The 16537-nt window shown below is 30.6% G+C and overlaps 2 protein-coding genes across 3 annotated transcripts; one reads left to right on the top strand and one right to left on the bottom strand.

The window, feature by feature from the left end:
• Positions 1-2286: 2286 nt before the first annotated feature.
• LOC121225300 (uncharacterized) lies at positions 2287-5387 on the top strand. Its single transcript, XM_041109545.1, has 4 exons — positions 2287-2891; positions 2973-3056; positions 4787-4959; positions 5040-5387. Exons 1-4 carry the CDS (start codon positions 2327-2329, stop codon positions 5232-5234), a joined length of 1017 nt encoding a protein of 338 aa, XP_040965479.1. The 5' UTR covers positions 2287-2326; the 3' UTR covers positions 5235-5387.
• A 564-nt stretch (positions 5388-5951) lies between these two features.
• Positions 5952-7553, bottom strand: LOC107945464 (uncharacterized). Of its 2 annotated transcripts, none has more exons than XM_016879485.2 (2): positions 7445-7553; positions 5952-7231 (listed from the first exon to the last, which is right to left on the bottom strand). In XM_016879485.2, exon 2 carries the CDS (start codon positions 7207-7209, stop codon positions 6103-6105), a length of 1107 nt encoding a protein of 368 aa, XP_016734974.1. In that variant the 5' UTR covers positions 7210-7231; positions 7445-7553; the 3' UTR covers positions 5952-6102. The 2 variants fall into 2 exon arrangements, with proteins under 2 accessions (XP_016734974.1, XP_016734977.1); XM_016879488.2 differs by having other exon boundaries at positions 7391-7540.
• Positions 7554-16537: the final 8984 nt, after the last annotated feature.

Below are 16537 nucleotides of genomic sequence, written 5' to 3'. Positions count from 1 at the left end.
CAAAGGTTCATTGAGTCATATCTAAAAAAAAAGGTAAACTATCAAAATAGTCACTTTTGTTTGCCTTAGGTTACATTTTAGTCACTTATGTTTGAAATGTTACGTTTTAGTCACTTACGTTATCGTGTTGTAACATTTTAGTCACTGAGTCGTTAATTGTCGACAATGGTGTAACGGTAAGTTGATGTGGCACGTTAAATCATCATTTTAAACGAAAATTTTAGGTTAAATTCTACAATTAGTCCCTATATTTTTTCATTTTCAACAATTTAAAATTTTTCTTTTATGTTCTTCTAACTTTTTTTTCCATTCTCTTATGCTTCTCCCTCTATTTTCCTCCCTTCTTCATTTCTTTTAACATAGTTTTTCTATGATTTCCATTTGTAACTAGTCCACAAGCTCGCCTCACTCGAAAAAAATTAAATTGTTCAGAAAAATAAAACATAGAAAAACTACGTTGAAAGAAATGGAGAAGGGAGAAGCATAAGAGAATGGAAAAGAAAGAAAGTTAAAAAAATAAAAGAAAAAAATTAAATTGCTCCAAACGAAAAAATATGGGGACCGATTGTATAAATTAACCTAAAATTTTTGTTTGACATGATGATTTAACGTGCCACATCAGTTTACTGTTACACCGTTAACAGAAACTAACGGCTCAGTGACTAAAATGTTACAACGTGATAACATAAGTGACTAAAACGTAACATTTCAAACATAAGTGACTAAAATGTAACCTGAGCCAAACAAAAGTGACTATTTTGGTAGTTTACCCAAAAAGAAATATGAGAGAGAAAGCTTCGAGTAACTTTTAAGTTATTTTAGTCTTTTAGAGCTGAAATTATTCTATGCCCAATGATAACTAAAAATAGAACAATATTAAAATTTCACTTTTTAATCACTAAGCAAAATAAGAGCTATTTGATAAATTGCAAAATCTAAGGGAAATCTTTGAGTAACTTTTAAGTTTTAGTCTTTTAGAACTTAAATTATTTTGTATTGGATAACTTACAATCGAATGGTCTTAGTTTTTAAGCATTAATAAGATGAGTATTTTTTTTTTAAATAATCTTATTATAGGTTCTAATTATATCATGCGATAATGTGCTTTAGCGCACTCAAACCAACACCCTCATGTCAATTGAGCTAAGACTCAATCAGTAAAATAAGCATTATTTGTTACATTGTTAATAGATTAAAAAAATCATAAATAGAGTTTAAATGATAACAAATGTCCTTTGAGTTATATTTAAAATTTTAAAAGATAAATAACTAGACGCTTGTCATCATCTTAACTATACTTGTGATTTTTTTTTTCACCGGCACTCTACTTAATAATAATCGATAGCAAAACTATCTATTTTTAACCTATAAAATTATTATTATACATATATCCATATTTAATATATTTTTAATAAAAGAGTTAAATGTGCGCTTGGTTGGGTGGAAAAGTGAAGGGATGGAGGAGGGAGTGAAAAAGTGAAGAAAATAAATTTTGAGCATGCTTGGTTAAAAAAAAAAGAAAGAGGGATGACAATTTTTCATCCTAATGCATAAAAATGAGAGAAATGCACGCGTTAGTTCAAATTTGTACAATTTTCAAATATTTTATTTTCTTTCCTTCCATTTTTCAACTCTACCTAATAATGGATGGAAAATAATTATTATTTTTATTTTTCTATCTCTCCTACCAAATACACTTATGGAAAAAAATTATGTTTCCCATTCTTCTAGCTTTGTACTCTTCCAATTTTCCATCTTTTCAATTTTCTTTCCACTCTACCAAACAAAGAAAACTAGAGGAGAAAGAGTACATTGGCCTCTTGTCTTAATGTCTAGAGGCTTATAAGGGAGCGTCTTTGATCATTTTGAATGTGCCATATGTCATTTATGTATTTGTTTCAATTTTTTTGAGATTTAGTCAATCTATTGATGTATTGTTATCACAGGTATGGGTTATTATGTCGAAATAACGAGTATATGTGACTTGTAAGTGGTAGATACTTTGTCCATGATAAGGATGTGGTCCCAATGATATGGGACCATGAGACCTTTGACTCGTGAGATCTTGAACTTGCAGTTATCTTTACCTCATGATATTGAATCGTGAATTTAGTAAAATATAATAAATAGATAAAGTTTTGAAAACATATGTTGAAATTGAGTTATCAACATATTAAATAAATAGCTCTTCACCCTCATAGATCCTCCTATCTTGCCATTTGTATTTTATTTTAACAAGAACTTTGGTCATATATCTTTAACTGACTATAGTTGAGGTATCGGTTCAAAGGTAAAAGATTGATTCACCCGTAAACCGGACTAAAAAATGGGTGAAATCGGATCGGTGTTCATAAATTTTTTAATGACCATTGGATCAGTGGTCGGATGCCGTTTGTTTTGTAACATATCTACTGCCCTGAAAGCGAAAGGCCATAGCAAACCCAATGCTCTTCCATTCGCTACATTGACACACAATATCATCCCCATTTCGCTGTGGGTCTGCTTCCCATTCCCAAATCCCATCATCTTCTTCCTATTGATTCACTCAAGATCCAGAGCTGCCACAAAATTTCACCAAAAAAATCATCTCTTTCAGACATCCCCAAAAATCCCAAATCGAGAAATGTTACTCTCTCTTGTTCAAAGCAGCTTCCTTTCACCTTCAACACCCCTCTGCAAATTCCATTCCAACTTGAACCCACTAAAACCCTCTTTTTTACTTCCCAAATCCCTTTCCCATAAAAAGTCGCTGTGTTTGTCACCAAAGTATGCCACTGCTATTCGTGCTTCCATGATTGAAGCTCCAGTGCTTTGGGCTGGTCGGCTTTGTATTTATTATGCTCTTTTGAAGTCTGGGTTAGCTGGATCTCAGGCTAACCCACTTGTTTCAGGTTATACATATTTTTATCAAGATTGAATTTTTCGTTGTTTTTTGAAATAGTGATTTTAACTTTTTTGGTTTCATTGTTTAGGGTTGGAGGAGAATGGTGATAGTGTTGGCGAATCTGGTGATTTGGGTTTCTCTAAGTGGTTGGACAATATACGAGGGAAACCAGGTTAATTAATCATCACTTACTTTCACTACTTGTTCTTCATTTGTTCTTATTCTAGCTTACTGATAAGATTTTGGGTTAATTGTTTGATTGCCTTCACATTTTTTGAGATATGTAAGTTCAATGAAAGATATAAAATCCCATCCCAAGATTTGAACTTGATATCTTCAAGATGACGTCTTGAGCTCTACTAACCTTAGGAGTGTTACCTATGGGGTTTGGTCAACCATTTGAATTAATATAACTCATTGTTAACACATTTATTCATCAATGCACCAAGTCTTTCTCACCTTGTTGCTATAGAGATGCTTAGTGTTAAGATACATCGCAGTCTTAGAGAAAGAACTCACTCTGAACCCTACAGATGACATTGTGGAGATGGCATTGTTGAGATAGGCAACCATGAACCGGTAAAAGGATCATAGAGGCCCCTATACTAGGAGTTAGATTACATTTTGCCCCCTCTACCAAAAGAATGGGAATACCAATCTCTTTACTTTAAATCAAAGAGCAAACTGATCTTTCTCTAAAAGGTTTCATCCAGTTCTGCTGAAAAAAATTGGTCGCTTGTACATCAGCATAAGGTACATGCGGCAATGTGTCACTTTCTAGTTATTCTCTTAGCTGCGTCAATTTTAGCCAGTACAAATGAATGGAATTTTTAATAAAAAGGACCAATTTGCCCTTTGATTTAAACTATAGAGACTAATAGTAGAGGGGGCAAAATGCAATTTGACCCCTAGTATAGGGGCTTCCATGGTACTTTTACCACCATGAACCCGGGAGATGCTTAGTGTTTGGTGTAGTTTCTTTTTCTTTATTTTTTATGGTCAATCAGACATAAAGGTAAAGGAGAGGCTTAGTCATTTCAATTTAGTTTACAAACCTGTGGAAAAGGCTTTATTTGGCATTGGTGTCTTGTTGTTTCAATGTGCATTGCTAATGAGAAGTTGCAGAACATTTATTGTTGAGCTAAAACAGCTAACTAAACAAGCCTTGTAGCCATTATATGTTGGATTATATTAAACCTCTTGTGGCTGATTGGAGAATCGTTTATGGCTAATAGATGCTTTTTTATTTTAAAATATTAGAATTTCTTTGCATTTCTTAAGAGGTTTCCAATTCCATGCTTTATTGATGGTCTCATGTTGCAACTTGTAAATTCTTGATGGAAGAAGCAAATCTTCTAAATATCATACAGCTTGGAACTATTGGACCTCTAAGTCTATGGGAGTTTTTATTGCATAGATTTTTTTTTAAACACGTAACTTTGTTGTTCTTTTACTCTGCTCCATGGATGAAATGGTTGACTCGTAAGTTGTGTTGTTTATAGCTTAGCTCCACTCCACTCTGGACTTTAAGCAACGAACATTCTCGGAAAGGATGAACTTAATAGTTGGTGAGAGGAGCAACATAAAGCTGAATAGGATTTACTTTTCATGTCTTTCCATGTTGCATAGGAAATACTGAACATTAATTAATCGGTCAATGAGCACGATAATTTTGGGATATAGTCCAAGTGTAATACGGCATTCTTAAGGCCTCGTTTAGCATTTCCGTTGGCAAACTTCTTTCATAGCAATACCAAACACTTAAAATTTTTTAAACCACATTTTCTGGCCCTAACTTTTTCTAACCGAACTTTTTTCAACAACAATGCTAAACTAGCTCAAGATTCAATGCCATGCATTGCGTTTCTTGCAAGGAATAATTAGCTTTTGCTATGGTTGTAGACAAGGAAGCAGCTGACAAAAGAAAGCTGGTCAGCAAATGGCATCCGACCACGAAAGGTACACTTAAAAGGAACTACAGGGTACCTTCCAAATCCGAAGGCCGACGACTACTTAAAGCAGTGGCGTCTCTTCTGTCAGACGATGATCATTTTACTGATGCCACCTCCCACAAGGTAATATAAAAGTGTGGAACAAGAGATCTAGTAGTACCCGTTTTCCGTTACTTCGTTAGAACCATTGTATTTGTTTACAGGGTTGCCAGATAAGGAGGGAGAGTGCTCATGGTGAAAGTGTATGCTGCAACAATGTTAGAGCTTTGTTTGACGAGCTTCCGACTCCTCACCTTACAGTCGAAATTACGCCTTTTCCTGCTGGACCTCTCACTGAAATAGATTACATCAAGGCTGAGAAATTGGAAAGGGTTCTAAGGTCTGGACCTTCTGTTTAAAATTGTAATCTCTGTAATATGTACATATTAGAACTACCAACAGGAACTGATGATGCTCGCTTTTGTTTTTTGGTACTTCACAACTTGACAATGAGGAAATGAAAAAAAAAAACAGAAGCAATGCAATGAATTTTGAAAGGCATTGTTTGGTAATCGAATCTCGAAGTCTTGTTTATATATGATCATCAATTTTGAGTTAACAAAAAAGTATAACTATGGAGGAGAGAAGTTTTTGAAGTATTGTCGATTGGGCAGTCAATCAAACGTTTTGTTTTGACTCGATTGAGAATCCAAACCTGAGGTGGGGTTTGCTTACCAAGGGATGTGGGCGTCGTGTGCCTAGTAGGGTTAACTATATCGTATAGGTTAGAGGTTCAAAGTCTACAAGGCATGCATGCAACACATACGTTCCGTAGTAGGTGGTCATGCGTAAATCCAAGGAGTAGGTGGTTATGTGTAAATCTAACGAGGTTCTCTTACTCTGCAAACCTTACCTCAAGTTCAGGTTCTCCACAAAGTTGGAGATAAAATCATGACCCAACTTAAGCACAACATCAACCATTGTTAAGAGGTTCAGACAACTGTTCGATGGATGATATTTTGAAGATTTCTTCGCACCTCCTTAACTATAATTCATTTCAATACCAGTATTTTGCCATTACATAACAATTCATCTCAACATGTTTATGAAAACATTATCACAAATGGCAAAACATGGATCCAAATTCCCCCTTTTTCATTACTTGATCAGCACCATAACTACATTAACAGAAAAAAAGATAATAAAAAAAATACACATGAAAGACACAAACAAAGAGAAACAAAACATTGAAGAAAAACATTAACCTAAAACTGAATAAAATTTTATTCAATGATTAACCATAAGATCACCACCACCTTTCTTCCTGTTACTACTCCAATCTGGATTATTATTCTTAAAAATCCACTTCCACCCTTTAAAACTTTTCCTACTCCTTTTAATCCCTCTTTCATCCACACTAACCCTACATGAACCACCACCACCAAACATACTACCCCCATCACTTACAAACCCATTTTGGACTGATTTTGAACCACCAGGTTCAACAGGGGTATCATATGATGGAAACTCAAATTTCAAGTCAATGAAGGCTGAATCATCCCCACCAGTGAAATAGGTTTCTTTAAGTGAAAACACACGCCTGTTTGCTGTACTGAAACCAGTTTCATGGTCCAAGAACACACCACCAGCTTTTCTCAGTGCTTTGATATCAGTAGCAACATCGGATTCCACGAAAGCACTGTCTCTTTTATCACTGTCGAACCCACTTTTCCTCGGTTCAGGCTCACTAAACCCACTTTTTCTGTCGGGATCCATGCCCAACAGACCACCGTTCACGCTCGAACTCCTCGCCGCCGATATGGAAGAGCTCCTCGCCGCTGAAAAGTTCATCGACCCATCATCCGATCCAAAGAACCCACCACCATTACCACCCCTAAAACTACACAACGATCTAGACCTTGATACCCCGTTGTTATAATCAACACTCTTAACATTCCCACCATTGTATTTCTCTCTTTTTTTCCTAAACAATCTCCCTAATCTCCATAATCCATTTTTTCTTTTGATCTCAACACAGCTACTGTTACTTCTTTTAAGAATAAAATTACCATCTTCACCTTTATCTTCACCACCACCATTGATTTTCCCCTTCAAAAGTTGGTCTTTGCTTTCATTCTCTATTAAGAACGAAACACGACCAACGCTGCCTACTTCACCAGTACATGAAATACGAGGATAAGAAGAGATTTCAGAACATGAACATGAGGACAATCGTTGTTCACCGCAATCAGAACAAACCAATTTCACTAAGCGATCTTTAAGACAATAAGCACATATCCCATTCGAAGACAATTGTGGGTGTTTCTTACAAACAAAATCTGATGATGATGATGAACCGTTATATACTTCCACAGCTTTGCCTCTATCTTTCATGGCTTATAATAAAGATCAAAACCTGAGCTTTCAAAAAAAAAACAGAAATTTGGGTTAAAATTTAAAAACTTGAAAGGAGAGACGCAGAAAAGAAAAAAGGGTGTAAGAATTTGAAGCATGCAAGGTAGGTAGATGAAATTGAAAAAGGCAAAAAGGACATGGAAGAAAGCGTTAGCTTTACGTTTTTTTTGAGAAAAGAAACAGTGATGTGAGCAGAGAAAAGTAGTGTGTGAACCTGCACTAGTTTGGTATAATTGTGTAGGGAATGTGACTGCAATTAGCAATGTATTCGAGTGAGTGAAGCAGTGTGAAACAATATATCTACTGAAAGCTTCCACTAATATATATATATACATATATATATATTCTGCATGCAAAATTGTATCCTTTCACTGCAACTTGTTATGTCATACTGTGTGGTACTTCAACTTTGATCGTAGGGTGCAAAACTGCAAATCCCATCAATCTGTTTTTCGTCAACTTTTTTTGCTGAGATTTTCCTTCACTTTTTACTTCTCTGTGTCTTTGAGTGTTTGACTTTTCTCAACAATTCCTGTTTGGACATCACATACTAATTTGATAAAAGTAAAATTTTAATTTATAATTTTAAGTTCTAAAACATTAATTATTATTTAAAAAATTAAATAAAATCAAATCCTTCTATGTTAGTCTCGTAAAATATTTGTTTAATACTATTACTAATGAAATTAATTAACAAGAAAAATAAATATTTTTATGTAATTTTATGGGTAAATTACAAAAATAATCACTCTTGTTTGCCTCATATTATATTTTAGTTACTTATTTTTAAAATATTACGTTTTATTCATTTACGTTATCGTTTTGTTACGAAATAATCACTATACCGTTAATCACTAGAACTAGAGTTAATCGTCGTACAACTTGATCGGACTAAAAATCATAATATATTCAATCTTAGATCAGAATAAATCTATACAGGATTTATATAAAATGAGTCTCAAAACTATATGATCTTAACGTAAAAAAGGTAACACCCAAAAATCTAAGATAATTAAGTGACCAAAAAAATAAAATTGAATAGTTGAGTGACTATTTTATAATTTTTCATAATTGGGTGTTAAAAAATTTTAATATAGTTGAGTGGTGAGGACAATGTGGTTAAGGTTTATAGGTAAATTATATGTGAATAATTACATTGATATATTTGATTAATTTATACAAAAAAAAATATTTAAATTACAAACGACAAAAAACACTTAAAAAAGGAAATAAAGTGCTATGTGTTTTGGGATGAAATTAGAGGGTCAAACCTGAAAAGATTTAAAGTTGTGTTTGTGTGTTCGTATTAAATTGTCAACATTCATTTGCAATGTAGCCATGGTTCATGCATGAGAGTTGAGACACGTATTATTATTACATCATTTTCTTTCGAAGATCTTCAGTAATTTGTCCCCACCATCGACTTTGGACATGGAGGCTTAAATTCTTTGGCATTTTTCTTTTAGAATTTTGTGTTGGGATAGGTGATAAAAAAATATTTAATTTGATACATATGTATCGAATTGAGTAGTAAAGTGTTTAATGTTTTTCTTATGTAAAATCTCGAATTTGGCTCGATTTTAAAAATTAAACGAGGTCACATGTGATTAGTTGATGCTAGAAGATTTAAAAATTAAACGAGATCACATGTGATCACACCAATTCTTAACAGTAAAAGATGAATGAAATTTTTTAATGGAAATGACTAATTTACTCTTCAATCTAATGCACATAGACTATTCTGAATAAAAGAGATAAAATACAATTAACTCCTAATATAAAGACATCCATAATACTTCTACCAGATAATAAGAATATGAGATACATATTATCAAATAAATGGGGTCATCAATCATATATATATAATATGAAATTTTATGACATTTTATGGGGTACAATTTATGACATCTTATTAAGGATATATATTAAAGGTTTGTTTGAATATGATAAATTTTAATCATAGCTGTTCTTTTTAAAATAATGTTTAGAATTATTCATAGTCTCTCCTAAACTTATAATTAAGAAGATAATACGCTTCAGCACGCACGAACTCATATCCTCTTACATTGATAATAATAATCATACCAATTGAACTATGCTATAGAAGTTATATTACATGAACGGACCTAGGGGTTGAAGTGGCATAGGCTCCCCCTATAGCATTTACATTAAAAGACATTATTTTCATATTTAGTGGGAATTTTTTTTAAATCATCTTAATATTTTTTTGTGATTCATTTATTATAATTAATTATATGATAATTGTACTAAAAAAAAGTTAATACGATGATGAATTTTGCTTCAAAATATAATTTTGATTTTAAAATTCATTTAATGAAATTTGATGTTTAGAAAATGGAAATTAATGACTTTTCATTTAGAAAAAAATAAAAATAAAAATAAAAAGAGAGAAGAAATTGAGGGTGGTCCATGAAAGCATCATCAAAGTCTAAAAAACAAGAATGATTAAAAGATGTAAGTAATTAAGACATTAGATGTGTCACGTTTCATCAACTACAAGTGTCTGTCCTTGTTAACGTGTCGTGCTTAACCACCCTTTCTCTTCCTATTGTCTTTTCATCACTCCATCAATCTCTAATATTACAAACTTAGTGATTCGACTTTCCATGTTTTTGGTAAAGTTTTGAGGTTTTGAGGTTTTGATTTTTAAATATTTAAGTTGGAGTTTTGTTATATATATATAATTGTTTGAATTAGATCGGATTGATAGGTATAATCGATTGATTTGGGTAAAAAACCAATTGAATTGGTTTTTTATTTTTATTAATTTTTTAAGGGTAAATTATATTAGTAGTCACCAACTGTGTGTGTGTTTTTTTTTATCATTCAACTATGAAAAGTTACAAAATGATGCTCAACTATTCAATTTTATCTTTTATATCACTAGTTGGCTAACCTAAAAATAGAAACACTAAAAAATCCAAAGTAATTGGATGGCCAAAAAAGATAAAATTGAATAGTTGAGTGGTCATTTTATAATTTTTCATAGTTGGGTGACCAAAAAATGAACTTTACTAATAGCTGGGTGACTACTAATGTAGTTTACTCTTTTTTTTTAATGATTTATTTAATTGAACCAAATGGACCGATTGGATCAACGAATCAATGATTTGATGGCTCAACCACCAGTTCACTTCTAAAAACTTTGTTATATGTAATTGTCATTAGTTGATTAAAGGTGCTCATGAGTTGGGCTGGGTATCTAGACAAAATTTTCAAGCTCAAACCCAACTTGACCTGAAAAATGGACTTGTTTTTTTGTCTAAACTCGTCCCAATATAAGAAAGGTAAACCTGAGCCTGACCTAACCGGTCCATATTTGTTTTTTTAGATTATCTTTATTTTAAAATATTTTAAAAAATATAATGCACTAAAAAATGTTAAAATAATAATTTTATAAGACATTAAAAATACATTAAAAAGTATTTATATTAAAAACTACTACCATAAATATAATAAATATTTTATTGTATTAAATATATTTTTTTAAATTTTATATTTTAGATTGGGTTAGTTGGCTAAGTTTTTTTTTTTTTTAGATTTTGGGTAAGGGGTTTAGTTGTTATTGGGTTAGTGATTTAATATAAATATAAATATAAATATATATAATTATTTTTTAACATGTATAATTAATATAACATTTTTTATAACATAATATATTTAGGTCAAATCAGATCAGGCTGAGGCAATATTTTTTGCCCAAGGCTTGGCCCATATAGAAAACGGGCTTTAAATTTTACCCAAACCCATTTTCTATGCCACGTATTTTGTCAAATCCCTCCCATTTTCGGATGGGCTTTCGGGCTTGAATAGGTGGTCTGACCCATTAGCAGGTTTATTGTTGGCCTTGAGCTTCACCGTTCTCAATCATCATGGGTGGTTGATTGGATTAGACACGAAACAATGAGGTAGGTAGAGTCGTGGCCCCCTTGGTCAAATGAAAAATCTTATTAGTAATCTCTTTTAAGTATTAATCATTCAATTTAAATCTTTTAGTCATTTGAATCAAAGAATAAAAATATATATTTTTGACCCTCCTAAAAATTAATTATATTATCTAAATCCTTTTAAAATAAAATTTTAACTTCAACCTTCTAAATATTTATGGAGTATTTGGTAAACAGAGTTTTGGGGTTTTTTTAGTTGATTTGGATACAAATAGAAGATTGGGTTGTCAAACTCTCTAATTATAGTGTTTGGTGAATGAAGATTTGCAAGAGCTTGTTGAGCTAAAACCTCCAAAACAAAAAACGTTGGGATGAACAACTTTTTTCAACAACTGATTGGGAATGAGACATGTAAAATGACATATTTGATCATGCTTGTTCAAAAATTACTCCATTTGTCAGATGCTCTTAAACCTAATAGGGGTGCCAAGATATCAGTAACCTCCATTCTCTCATTTTCAATTTCACTCCCAAACTCCAAAGTAAATCTCAAAAAAAAAAATCCACTGTGAATCTAAAAAAATCAACATTGCCACGAGAAATTTTTAGTCGAGCCCATTCATCTTTGAATATTTATGTACTCTTAATTTATTTTCAATTTACTTGTGTAAAATGATTTTTTATGCAACTTTATATTAATTGAAATATGCTACTTGATAAATTTATTCAATTTGTGACATAATTATCACTAATTTCCGTACTAAGAACATGACATGATTATCACTAAGAATATATAATTTACAATTATATTGATACACTATTAATATTTATCAATTTTCATAAGGTTAATATTTGCAAATAAGGAACTTAAGAAATAAATTTATTTAAATTAGATTTTCATAATGGATGCCTTAATTTATTGGTAATAGTATTTTATTTCAATAATTTCACCAAATAAAGATTAAAATATTATAAACAAATAAATACTTGACAATAAAATGTGTCATGCCTTTATTTGTCATTTTACACATATAAATTTTTCGCTATCAGCTAAGTTTTACTAAACACTTTTAAATAAAGAGTTAATAGAATCAATTGGTCAAATTAATTAACAGAATCAGTTGGTCAAACCAACCACTGCAATCATCAATCAGCTATTAGCCAACTGCCAAACAGGGCCTTAGAATTTTTGGGTCAAACAGGGCAATAGAGCAACCCACTTAAGTGTTGTTGTCCTCAATGATGATTGTTGTGTGACTCGATTCTAGTAAAATATTTATTTATTTTGAGTAGTAGGAGTGAGATAATTTTTAAAAAAAACGAATATAGAATAGTTTTAATATTTGCTTTTCACACTTTATATTTTAAAAGTATTATTTTACTTGTCTGTAACTTTTAAAAAGATAAATAAAATTATATTAATATATTTAAGTGAGATATTTATAAATTTATGTTTCAAATCTATATATCAAATGCAAAATATATTAGTCAAAAATATAAAAAATTAGTCACCAAAAAAATCATTATAACAACTCTGTTGTGTGTACACCAAGTCATGCTCTAATTAAAATGGATTTCTTTTGGCTAACTACTTTGACTTTGATTAAATGATGTTTGGATGATGAAATTTTTGAAAGGTTATTTTTATAAATCATTGATGAATAAATGCTTTTGAATTGGTTTAATTGGATGAATTCACGATTTAATTAATTTAATTATAATTTTAAATTTTAAAAGGATTGAATTGATGCTATTTTTATTTTTTATTTTTTTATTTTATGAATTTTTAAAATTTATAATTGTTGAACTGATTATTCAACCGATTAAATCGAGAACCCGATGGTCTAACCAATTTGATAATTGTAATTTGTTTTACTTAAATATTGACTTAATGGCAAGATTGGTTCAAATCCCACCCTCTTTGGGTTATCTACTTAGATTTTATTCTAGTTTAAGTCTCGGCACAATGAATCCTATCTATATTTATTCTGGTATAGGTTTAGATATATTTTGGGCACCGTAGAAAAATAAGATTAAAATGTGCTATTAGTCTATACTATGCATAAGTTGTGGATCTAGTCTCAATACTTTAATTTGGTGATTTTAGTTTTTATATTTTTTAATTTTGAAATTTTAGTTTTGACTAAAAGGTAACTGTTAAATTCATTAAGTTCTGCTATTTTCAAAATCTTATGCGGCAAGCAAATTATGCATGAAATGTCATGTGTTAGCTTGCTATTTCCGCATATTACTCGCAAAAGGCCAAATAATAGATTTAATGGTTATTGTTTGCGTCAAGATTGAAATTTCAAAATTCGAAAAGTGTAGGAATTAAGAATGATCAAATTGGAGAACATGTAATAAACAACAAGTTTACGCATAGTACAGGGCTAATAGCAAAAGTTAACCAAACGAATTTAATTGCTACCATTGGATTAGTATGGGAATTTTAAATTTTAAGAAGTATAAGAACTAAATTTAGCCAAATCAAAGTATAAGGGCTAAATTAACAACTTACACATTATATAAAGACTAATAATAATTTGACCCAAAAATAAAAAAGAACAAATAAATATAAAAAATTCTACTACTATCCGTGTAATAAATACTAACCCTTAAACTTGGATTTAAATAATTACAAATATGCTAATAAGGTCTTGTCGTTATTGGTTAAGATTGAGGTATTGAGTCTTACTCAGACTTGATAATAGGTCGAGTCACTTGTTTAAGCCTGAAGATTTGCTTGAAAAGTGAGAGGGTTTGGACAAAAATATAGACTCGAAAAATGAGATTGGACAAAAAAAGACCCGCTTTTTAAACGGGTCGTGCCTCAGGTAAGATTTTTTGGCTCGAGCTCGACTTGATCCGAATTTGCCTAAATTTTTTTCATTGTTGTTTACTGTTGTTCACTTCCATTTTGATGTTGTTTTATTGCTATTTTGCTATTATATTACTATTATTTTTTTGTTGTTGCTTGGATATTGTATAACTCTTGTTTGATTATTAATTTTACTATTATTTTAGTGACATATACTTGTTAAGTTGTAACTATCTTAGTGTTATTTAAATATAAAGATTTTTTTTAGTGTGTTTTCAATTTGTTGGAAAACATTTATTGATGTATTATATTTTTAAAATTTATTTTTATATAAAAAATTTAATACGGATGAGCGGAGTCGAGCTTGAGTTTATCATTTTTTATCTGGGTCAGGTTTGGATAAAATTTTAGACTTATTTTTCGGGTCGGGCCTGATCCTAGAAAACAGGCCTAAAATTTTGCATTGGCCTAGCTCTAACCTAGCCCACAATCAGGTCTAGTCCCACCATATGTATCGATGTGTGGGTCTCTACTCTTTAGTCTTACAATGTACATATGTCTATGTGTGAGTTTTTTCGGTTCTTTTCAATTATTCATCTATCACTCTTTGTATTAATTTGATATTATATTATAATTAATCCAACATATATTTCTACTCATAAAAAAAAAGTGTAACTTAAAAAAAAACAAAACCCAATTGAGGTGAACATAGGAGAAGTGTAGGTAGCATAAACATGTCCATGGCGAGACATAATGGGGAGGCGGCACGCTCAACGCATGCTAGCCAGATCCGCATGCATCATTGTAATTGAGACAAATAAACAATTGTTCTAAGTCATGTATCTTTTTATTGTCTCCAAAGATGGTAATAATCATGATGTCTCAACATTGTTCTTTCATTCACTAATGATTTTGTATTCTTGTAGTTGAAGAACTCTATTTTCTCTCATTTTTTATTTATTTTTAAATTTTGTTGAAATTAAAAAAAAAAGGGTTTTGTTAGGCATTGAAACAATAATCATTTTGAGATGTGTCCATAATTAACCACCTTTTTTTCCTGTATAACATGCTTAGGGACCCATCAACCTTAAATAACCCAATTTAACATTGCTTTCACTCACGCTTCGCGTTGAGTTAATTGTTATCGTGAAAATAAACATAACATTGTAACGGACCTTAATCTAATAAAGAATTTTAACAGTGCTAATAACAATTTACATCATTATTTTAATTAGAATAAAATATTTAGACTAACGAGTGACATTATAAAAATTAAGATATCAAAATATATCAAATCTCAAATTTGAGCGGAATATAATAATCATTCTTATAATCTAAAAAGTAGAGCTTTTAACGTTTAAAAGAAAAATTGGTGGAAGCCAACGGGAAAGATATTCAAAAGACATCTTCAAAGTGAAAAAGATTGCACAACATTTTTTTTTATGTTAATTTATTTTTTAAAATTCGTAATTATTCTTTTCAATAATGTTATTTTTTTGGATTGTAACGTGATTGAGTCATGTTACCATTTCCATCATTGGCTGACAGGTGGTAACCAAGTGAGTAGGTAAGCCCGGCTTAGGCCGCCCCTTGGTTGAATGGTCTAATTGCCTTTTCAAGTCCTCTTAAATTTAATATTTTAATTTAATCTCCTTAAACTCTTCCATTAAATGGGAAATTTTCATTTTTGGCCTGTCTGAGAAAATAGTGATTCAATTTTAGTCATTTGAACACAATTCTTTTTTTTTAGCTTTGGCTCCTCCAATTTTTTTAATTTTATCCCGACCCTTCAAAGTAATTGATTGATAGAGGTATCAAAGTGAGTGAATAGTTTTTTATGCCCCATGTCGCTATGTGATTGAGTCACGTTATTGTTGATAATTGATTGAAGGAGATCTAGAATGGAAAAAAAATAGTTTAAGTACCGATTCTAATAAAAAAAAAGTTTAAGTACCAAAATGTGAATGCATGTATAGTTTAACTATCAATTTATCATTTAAGCTTGTAAGTTAATTTTGGGGTAGAGTTTAGTTGGGTTTGAAATGAGTATTGGGTATTTGAATATTAAGTATTGGATTTGTGTATTTTTATTGATTAATTTGGATATAAATATATGTTTAGAATTTATCAATTAAAAATTATGTGATTTATTCTGTTTAAATATTAAAAATTGAAAATTGATTGAATAAACTGTAGAAACCGATTTTATTCAGGCCCTGGTTGATAAATCAAAATTCGTAGAAAATTAATATTTTAGTGATTTAATTTTTTTATGCATGTTCGATAATCTAAAATTAAAATAATTTAATAGTATTTTTTCTACAAAAAATTATAGAAAATAATAAGTAGATATGAGCTACTCATCACTTAATAAAGAATATTTTCAATTATATCAATTTTAATTAATTAATTTTAATATTATATTATTCTATAAAAAATTTACTTTTAAAATTTGATTTTTGCAAATATATATATATATATATATCAAACAATCTTATTATATTTTGTAATTAATTTTAAGTCATATATCAAACAAATTTTATAACTTAAATTCAGTACTTAATTTTTCTAACACTTATTC

Source organism: Gossypium hirsutum, chromosome D13 (assembly GCF_007990345.1).
Source record: "Gossypium hirsutum isolate 1008001.06 chromosome D13, Gossypium_hirsutum_v2.1, whole genome shotgun sequence".
Taxonomy (NCBI): Eukaryota; Viridiplantae; Streptophyta; class Magnoliopsida; order Malvales; family Malvaceae; genus Gossypium; species Gossypium hirsutum.
The sequence above is the reverse complement of the archived record's forward strand: the minus strand, read 5'-3'. Positions and strand labels throughout refer to the sequence as shown.

Bases quoted from the DNA above. Each gene is read 5' to 3' on its own strand.
- LOC121225300 (XM_041109545.1), top strand. From the start codon at position 2,327: ATGGGTGAAATCGGATCGGTGTTCATAAATTTTTTAATGACCATTGGA. The intron at 2,892-2,972 runs GTTATACATATT...TTCATTGTTTAG, and splicing joins GGCTAACCCACTTGTTTCAG to GGTTGGAGGAGAATGGTGAT. The intron at 4,960-5,039 runs GTAATATAAAAG...ATTTGTTTACAG, and splicing joins CTGATGCCACCTCCCACAAG to GGTTGCCAGATAAGGAGGGA.
- LOC107945464 (XM_016879485.2), bottom strand. From the start codon at position 7,209: ATGAAAGATAGAGGCAAAGCTGTGGAAGTATATAACGGTTCATCATCA.